Below are 9,023 nucleotides of genomic sequence, written 5' to 3'. Positions count from 1 at the left end.
GGAGTATTGATGCCCAGTGTGAGAGTGGTGAGTTGAATAGCCGCCATGCCTGAGCTCCAAGTAGTGCTTGATTTATATGAATTAGGTTAGGGATTCCCAGGCCTCCATCTTTCTTTTTCAGTTGAACATTTTTCCATTTAATTAGATAGAGTTTCTTTTTTTGTGGAGTAGTTCCCCAGAGGAAGTCTCTTTGGTATTTTTCAAGTAGTTGAATCATATAATGGGAATTTTTTATGAATTGCATTAGGTGATTGGGTAGACAATTAAGGGTGGCTTTGATGAGAGTGGTACGACCAGCCATGGAGAGCCTATTTGTTTTCCACATGTCAATCTATGTTTAAAATTATCCAGAAGGAATTAAAAATCAGTTTTCCTAGGTTGTTGACTGAATATAGGGAATCCTAAGTATTTACCAAATTGCGAGCCTTCCTTTATGGCAAAGGAGGATAGCACAAAGGCTTTTGCTTCAGTGGTGATATTTTTTAGAAGAAGACTTTTGATTTGGTGTAATTAATGGTCTGGCCTGTAGCATTTGTAAAGGGTGTGAGTGTATCGATTAGGGAGTGGACACTCTTAGTAGTCAATTTGGAAATGAGAGTGATATCATCGGCAAAGAATAGATGTGATAGTTGTGGCCCGTGTGTAAATAATTTTATGGGGTTCCATAGCCCGTAATCAACTTGTGAGTGTATTTCCTGGTCAGCAACTCTAGGCATAAAATGAACAAATAAGGTGATATAGGATTCCCTTGGCGGATTCCTCGAGTGGGACAGAAAAAAGGTGTGGGGGCACCATTGATAAGTATGGATATTTTGGATGAGGTGATGCATGACATAATTAAATTAATCAAGGGTGCTGGGAATTTGAAGTAGATGAGGGTATCTCTAATGAAACCCCATTCTAGTTTGTCAAAGGCTTTTTCGAGGTCTAATTTTAATAGGAATTCGCGTTGCGTTCCTTTTTTCTTTTTAAAATGGTGGATTATTTTTTGAATAATAATAGTGTTATCTGAAGCTTTAGGATTTTGTAAGAAGGCAGATTGTTCATGGCTGATAATGGTTTGAAGAATTGGTTTAATACGATGGACTAAAATTTTTGTTATTATTTTGTATAGGGTGTTGCAAAGGCTTATAGAGCGGTATTGGGTGATCAGAGTAGGGTGAAGGATTTTTGGGATGAGACAGAGGTACATTTTATTTACTTTTGGTGGAATGTGTTATTTTTCAAAGGCTTCCTTACAGAATGATATGAGAGAAGGTGCAATGTGTACCCAGTAATTTTGGTAAAAAAGTGGATGTAAGCCATCCGACCCCGAAGCTTTTAGGGTTTGAAGGACTATATGGGAAGTAGTAAATGGTTTTGGTAGTATTGTTCAATTTGGCAAATGATATTTTTTTGATCGTATATCCATTTTTTCACTTAATATTTTAGCGCCATGATACGATTTCGTCTACGACGCTTAATAGTTGTTAGGTGAAAAAACTTTGTATTAGCATCGCCTTGTTGGAGCCAATTCATTCTTCATTTTAATTTCCAGAATTCTTCTTCCAATTTTAATATTACATTAAACTGGGCTATCAGGTCACATTCTAGGTTTTGTAAAAAGGAACTCGTAGGGTATGCAGGTGAGGATTGTATTCCTTTTATCTTGGATAGAAGTTTCCTTTTTTTCCTAAAAATATTCCAAAGGGGGATTTATTCCAATTGGTAACATCCTTGGTGAAGTCTTCAATAGAGGGAAAAATGGATTTATTAATAGGCCAGTTTCTTTGTATAATTGAAAGGAATTATGGGTGGGTTTGCCAGATATTTTTAAACCTAAATATTTTTTCTATAGCGGCATACTTTTTATTTAGTTGAATTCATAAAGGACAATGGTACGAGTGTGTGCGAGGTAAATGTTGTACTAACGCTTGTGGAAATAGGTTAATCCAGTCATAATTTGCTACAAAACGATCAATTCGTTCCAAAATTCAATTTGTGATGTGTTGATTATTGGACCAAGTATACTTACTTCTAGTATACCCTAGGTCTATCATATTACAATAATTCAGACAACGAATAAATTTATCACACCTTATATTATTTAGGGCTAGACCTCCGTATTTCTCCGATGCTCTTGTTATGTCCTTAAAATACCCTCCCATTAACCAAGGAAGCTTAATAGTGTCGTGGAGTTGCCTTAGATTTTTCCATAAAACATGTCTAGAGTGCATGTCATTTTTGGCGTAGATAACTAAAAAAAGCGAAGAAGCAGTGTGTGGTTGTACCTGTACAATCGAATGGATCTCCTGTTGTGTGACTGCAACTTGATCTAGTTGGATGATCTCCTCCTTCCAAAGTAAAGCAAGGCCTCCACTGGCACCCACTGCCGATGCTTCTGCTAAGTGCGTGAATCCAAACTCTTCTTTTAGGGCTGCATGCTCCTGTAGATGAGTTTCCAACAAGGCCACCAATGGTGGGTTGTGGTAGTTTAGCAGGGATCGAAAATTCCTCTTGAACTCTGATGACTGAGCTCCTCTGCAATTCCAGATAATGATATGCATGGATGTTTTATTGGGTGGGGGAGGGGAGAGGGTCTCCACATGAGTTGTGGTCATCGCTGGAATCATTACTATGACGTATTTTCCCATTGTTGGATTTTGAGTGTTTTGTATATTTAGGGAGCAACTTTGCAGCTCCTGAGGGAATACGATTATCGCTTTTCTTGCAAACTACTCTTTGAGCGTGTAAGTTCTGTGTCCATCTAGGAAGCACAGGATTGGTCTTGTTTCTCGTATCTCCTCTATTGTTGTAGTCACCTCTAGTTGTACTTCTGCTTCGAGTTCTGATAGAGTGTGATGGTGGGTATGAATAGGGCTGGTTGGTGGAGTGAGTGGGTGATAGGGAGATGCTTGTGCATATAGGGGAGGTGGTGTTGCTATCAAGGATCTTTGTTGGATCCAAGGAACAAAGGTTTGTTGGGGAAGCTGTGGTGGGCAGAAAGGGAATTCCTATGTATTCTGTGGAGTTTGGTATGGAAATTGGAGGACAGATTGAGGGTGTTGTGGTTGCATGGGGGAAGGGGTGTCCAGTTGTGATGGTGCGTGAGAGTAGACAGTGGGTGCATGGCCCAAAGGTATTGATTGTATAGTGCCACTCCCAGGCGCATCCCTTTCGTTACAATTTGAGTAATATCCGCTGGATTCTGTATCATAATGATCACATCTTGACTGTCGATCTCCATTGTGAACGTTAGTGCATGCTCCTGTAAGCTCATCTCCAACCATGACTGTGGTTATGTCATTGTGGGAGGGAACTGTGAGATGTAGATTGGTGTGAGAGGTTGTTGTGGTTGGCTTGGTGTTTGCATGGTGAGGGTGTTGATGAAGATGGGGTGATGGAGTAGGTTGGTGTTGGTGAAGGAGGTGGTGCGTCTGTGTTGGAAATTTAAAGGAAGATGGTTCATTTTTGTGTTTAGAGGTTATTTGATCGTTGCTTGTATCAGTGGAATTATGGAGGGAAGGTAATGATGAGTTTTTAGTGTTGTTTAGATCAGGAGAGGGTAATTGGTGCGGTGGATTTGATATTGGCGGTTTGAGAATTTTTACACTCGATATTATTTCACGTGGGTGAGCAGATGGTGGCGTATCGCTTGGGTCTTGGGCTTCACTGATATGGTTATTGATTTGATCTAGGTATAATTGTGTTGTTGGGATTTGGGTGTTGGATTGTGTACTGTGTTGTTGGACTAAGGAATTGGCGTGTACGTAGGTACCTAGTTGGGTGGTAATTGAGAGGGGTGATTGTAGTATAGGATGGCAGTGGGCGGATGATGTGGCTGACACTGGATCCACGTGGCTCAATTCCTGATGGAATATGTGTGACGAGGATTGTTTCTCATGCAGAATAAGAGAGGAGTTTGGACTTTGGTTGGTTTGGGCCTTTTCTGTTGGATTTCGTGGGCTATTTGGACTGGTTGGAAGTCCTTTTCGATAGCCCAGATGTAGAGGGACGTGTGAATTTGGGATCGATGGAATGTGTATCACTTAAGAGTTCAAAGGTATTAAAATTGTTTGAGGGGGTATTTGTGTCTATTGAATTAGTTTTTTTTGATTTTTTTTTTATTGGTGTATTAGGGATTGGGGCAGGGGTAAAAGAAAATGTACCTGTGGGCCCTTGGTTGGCCGTCGTCGCTGAGCCTGTGTGGGCCTAGCTTTGTCGATGGAAAGGTCCTCGGAGCCAAAATGGCGGTTGAGTTCTAGCTTTTGGTTGGCCATTTGGTGCCCCTTGTTGGAAAGGTAACCATTTGCCAACCGCCATCATCAGTGTGTTGTGTTGGTAGTTGCGTTTCAAGTGTAGTGGCAGGTGCAGGACCGTGTGTGGAGTGTGAGTGTGTGTGTGTGTGTATGGGTGGGGGAAGATGGTGGGTTGTGTGTGTAGCACAAAGGTACAAAAATTTATGGTGTGGCCTAATCTCCCACAATGAGTGCATAACATACTTAGTCCTTCGTAGAGAATTTGTTGTCGATGGTGACCAATGTAGATGTGGGTTTTGAGAGGTTTTTCTAATGGAACTTCAATGCATATACGTGCATTTCTGCCTCTGATTGTGGCGGATGTGCATGTATCTATTTTTCTTAGTGATCCAATTTTTGATCCAACGCGCTGGAGGATTTCAAAATCGTAGAATTCAGTAGGTAACTCAGGCAATCTAATATGGCAGAGTAAGTAAGTTGTGCGTTGGATGCTATGAACTTGGGCTCCCATTTCCTTACTGATAAAAAGTGATTGAATAGAAACTATGGCCCATCATGTAATGCTTTCACCATGTTTTCCTCCTTCTAGAATTTAACTAGGAAGAAATCAAATCCCAAGTCAATTAGTGGAAGGTCCTCTGTGGGTTTCCACAGTTGGATTAGCTTGGTTCGCAGAGTTTGATGCCCCATTTTGCATCCAAAAACTTTAATAATTACTGAAGATTTCCAGGATAAATAGAGTCTATTTTTGTCTGTGCTCATTAGTGGGATAAAGGTTTCTTGGTGTTGGTCATTTGTAGTTTCATCAGAAAAATCAATAGAAGAGTGTGTTGTATGGCAGGTGTTTTGGAGATGTGTGAATTGATTATTTGAGATTAGCTTTTGCATGAAGGTCTGGGTAGGAAGGGAGGAGGATGTAGTTTCTGTGATAGGTGGTGGGTCGATGTGCATGGAGATGATGTCTGGCGGTTCCGGCGGGGAGGTAACCGTGGTGGTGGTCTTCGTCTTGAGAGAATTTTTATTTTTTCAAACCGTGTACTTGTTAGGTATCTTGAAATGACCTACTCAAGTCTTACGTGACATTATAATATTGATTTTTGTATTACGATCGACCCCACAGATAGTGCATTTGCATTTAGTTCCCTCTTATTCTTTTTTTATTGTCTTTTTCTTTAGAAGAAAACATTGGTTATTATTTGGAGTTATTGTTGCTTATTTCATGTTTTATTATGAAAGAATTACAAGAAAATACACTTGATTTCATACCATAACAAAAAATGGCCCATATTTTTAAGTTTTACCTGACCTAGCCCATATTTTACATATTTTGGAAGCACAAGCAAATTCAAAATCAGTTTTCTTACAACTGATATTAGGCTATATAGATGATATTTACACCTTAATATTACCATGCTTTATTGTTGTTTTATAGTTAAATTGCCAACAAAATGCTCTAATTGGTGTTCTTTTATTTTGTAGGGATTATTCTAAGTGAGGAAGCACCACAAAGTGTTTTGGAAGCAACAATGTGAAGAAAACGCCCACTCAAGAAGTACCCGAGCACAAAGAAGCAAGAAAATGGGCTGAACAAATTCCACCGCGACCGCGGCGGATCAAGTCATTGCGGTAGAATACTCAGCGCTCATCGCGGTTGAGCCGCGGTCTTGCCGTGACCGCGGTGCACTGTTCACGCGCCAGGAAATTTGGGGACCAAAGTGTAAATTCGGGAAAACTTGTGTCAAACCCTTATAAGCTTTAGAAATTCGCCCAAGATTGTATTAGGCTTGTTTGTAGACTACTTTGGAGGCAAGAACAAGTGTGAGAAGAATAGCAAAACATTAGAGTTCTTCTATCCTCTCTTTATTAATTTCAATTCCCATTATGAATAATTTAGTAATTTTATCTTGTTTTATCATGAGTAGCTAATTCCCTAGTCTAGGGTTTTGATGGAACCTATGGAGGATGAACTTCTTGTTATGTTAATATAGTTTGCCAGTTTAATCTCTATTTGTTCAACTATGTGCTTGTTGTAGTTAATTGACAGGATCTTCAATTAGCTGTGCCTATTTAGTGTGCATAACTCGGGAGAGAGTGCATATTTAGGTCAATTGTTGAACAACACTACTCCCAAAGTATATGAGGGATCAATAACTGCGGGTTTAAAGGCAGGATTAGGGATAACGAAGCCTTGGGTGCAATCTAAAGTGAGTTGTAATGAATAAAGTCAGCTAGCGTAACTCGGGAGAGAGCATCTAGTAAATTGTCGTGATTACTCGGGAGAGATTTACGGTAATAATAATGCTCATGATTGATAGAGATGATTAGGCAATTCTATGTGACACATAACCGGAAGGGATTCCATCAATAGGGGAAATCATAACCTTAGATCCTTCTCTTAATTGTTTACAACTTAATCATAGTTAGTTTTCAGCTGTTTATTTACTGTCATTCGTAGTTAGTAGAAATGCCATCAATTGTTCTTCACAACGTTTGGGAAGTTGATTCCGTGGAATTTAGTAAGTCTAACGAAAGTAATTGATGGGTTAATTCCTTGTGGGTTCGACTCTGGGCTAAATACTCAGATTATATTTGCAACGTCCGCATGTTCTTTTTATAAGGCATAGTTGGGCGTGATCAACAACCATTGCTTCTAAAAGCTATGGAGTTAAATCTATGTTCTCACAACCATCTTTTACTCTCTTTTCTTCTCACATCTTCTACATATGCTTCAAGGGGCCGTCCGCCATTACTGCCTCTTCCCTGTGTCACTTGGTTGCAATGTAAAAAAATTGAAGATTCAACATTCCACCATTGAAGGCCATTCAAAGCTTTGCTTTCAAAAATAAGATTTTTTGAGTTTGTTAGTTGTTTGGATTGGGTGTTGTTCCAATTGATTGAAAATATCAAACGGAGTTCAAAATTTAAATTTGAAGTGATTTGGAGTAGATTTGAGCAACATTTGAGTTAAATTTCAGAAAAAACGCAAGGAAGAAGACGAAGTCAGTTTTTTGTATAATCTTGTATAATAGTGTATATGAGTGTATAAACACATCTTATACACTATTATACATTTTTATACATCTTTATACAAGCGTATGTAGACGAACTTCTTCCACGATTTTCAATTGCAATTCTTGTTCAAAATCAGTCCAAATCTCCATTAAATGACTTCAAATTTTATATACAACCTCCTTATACTATTTCTAACAATTCTAGATAATACCCACTCCAAATTTCTCACAAAATCAAATTCAAAATCTAAACCCACATATTTAAACTTGTTAAAAATCTAATTTTCATCATCCAAATGGATTTGGTTTGTTGAACTAATATTTGAGTTACACTTACTGATTCGAAAATTAACTTAAAGCTTGAGCAATCTTTTTTAAAAATTAAATAGTAATTTTGAGAACCTATTGGAGTTGGATGTTGAATCTTAGCCTATTATTTTTGGGCTAGTTGGTTGTAAATTGAAATATAGGCTATAAATTTAATAAGTAAGGATCTCAGTTGTTTTTATGTGAAATTTTCCCTTTTATTATACCAAATTGCAAATATATATTAAATTCCCCACAAATTTGCCAGACAAATTCTCTTTATTGAGGGCAAAAGAGTTTGGAACTAAAATCTTAGATCAGAGTTTCCTAGTTCTATCCTGTTCGATTTTCTTTTTAAGAAAATTTAAGTTCTATATATTGATAGTATAAAAAAATTTACACTAGAAATTAAACCTACAATAGTATATTAGTTATCGTTTTTATCAGATTAGTTAAAATAAGTGTCAAAGTAACAATTATTTAAGAAGTTTCAATTGAAATGCCAGGAATGGAATGTATTTCTATATCTAAAACAAAATTGTAATTGACAAGAAAAAAGACGACAAAAAAGGATAGAATAATAAATATTACAAGATAAACGAAAATTATGACCAAAAAAAAATTCTGAATTGCTAATTGATTATTGTTTTCTCTTATTATTTTTCCTTCTGTTTATCAAATAACTCTGATTTATATTCACGTTGAAAGTGGGAGATTCCATAGCAAAATTTTGGAGCAATCATCTGGCGGAATTCCCATCAATTTAGTCTCGTCTTCAAGAACTTCCTTTCTCACAAATTTCAGAGAATCCTGCAAATTAAATTTAAGAGAAAAAAAAAGTGAGCCACAAAAGGAGTTAACATTTTCTTATTTTAAAAAATTGTAGTCCTCAATAATTTATTTGATTTAAGGTTTTTTTATTTGTTTGGATTAATGTTTATTGTAGGGTCTATAGTGTACATTGTTGAATCTATCTTATTATTATTATTATTATTCGAAAGCGGTATTTGTGAAACATATTTTTCCTCTTTTTTGTAGGGAAGTCATTTTCCTCCAATCATGAATAAAATATTTAATCCAATCAAACATCGAACATTGAAAAATATTTTCCAGAAAATTTTTCAAAAGGTTTCGGTAGACTTAGTTTTTTTTTTTAATTTTTTTTTTTTTATCTTCGCAAGTATATATTTTTTATGGTAAGTTTAGGTAGAATTAGTTGTCATAAATTAGTAATTGTATGTTTGCGTGTATTGTCTGTGTGTGCTTATGTAGCACTTGCCTGTCTATTCTCAACTAATGACGGTGATTAATGAAAGCTTGTTGAGGTAACCACTTCAACTACTAATTTTAATTTTCTTTCTATTTTTCTTCTGCACACACAAGTCACTTGCATACAGAGGCGGATCTAAATGGTCGGAAGGGAGTACAACCGAACCCCCTTCGTCGAAAATTACAATGTGTATATAAG

General features: G+C 37.1%; 1 protein-coding gene across 1 annotated transcript in view; it reads right to left on the bottom strand.

Moving 5' to 3' along the window:
- The window catches only part of LOC109229600 (probable beta-1,4-xylosyltransferase IRX9), a 4,337-nt gene continuing 3,363 nt past the window's right edge, over nt 8,050-9,023 (bottom strand). The window contains exon 3 of the mRNA XM_019395098.1: nt 8,050-8,365. Coding sequence (XP_019250643.1) covers nt 8,252-8,365 — 114 coding nt within the window. The 3' untranslated portion in view covers nt 8,050-8,251. The remainder of the gene's footprint in view (nt 8,366-9,023) is intronic.

This window comes from Nicotiana attenuata, chromosome 7, assembly GCF_001879085.1.
Source record: "Nicotiana attenuata strain UT chromosome 7, NIATTr2, whole genome shotgun sequence".
NCBI classification, from domain to species: Eukaryota; Viridiplantae; Streptophyta; class Magnoliopsida; order Solanales; family Solanaceae; genus Nicotiana; species Nicotiana attenuata.
This window is presented reverse-complemented; position numbering and strand designations above follow the sequence as displayed.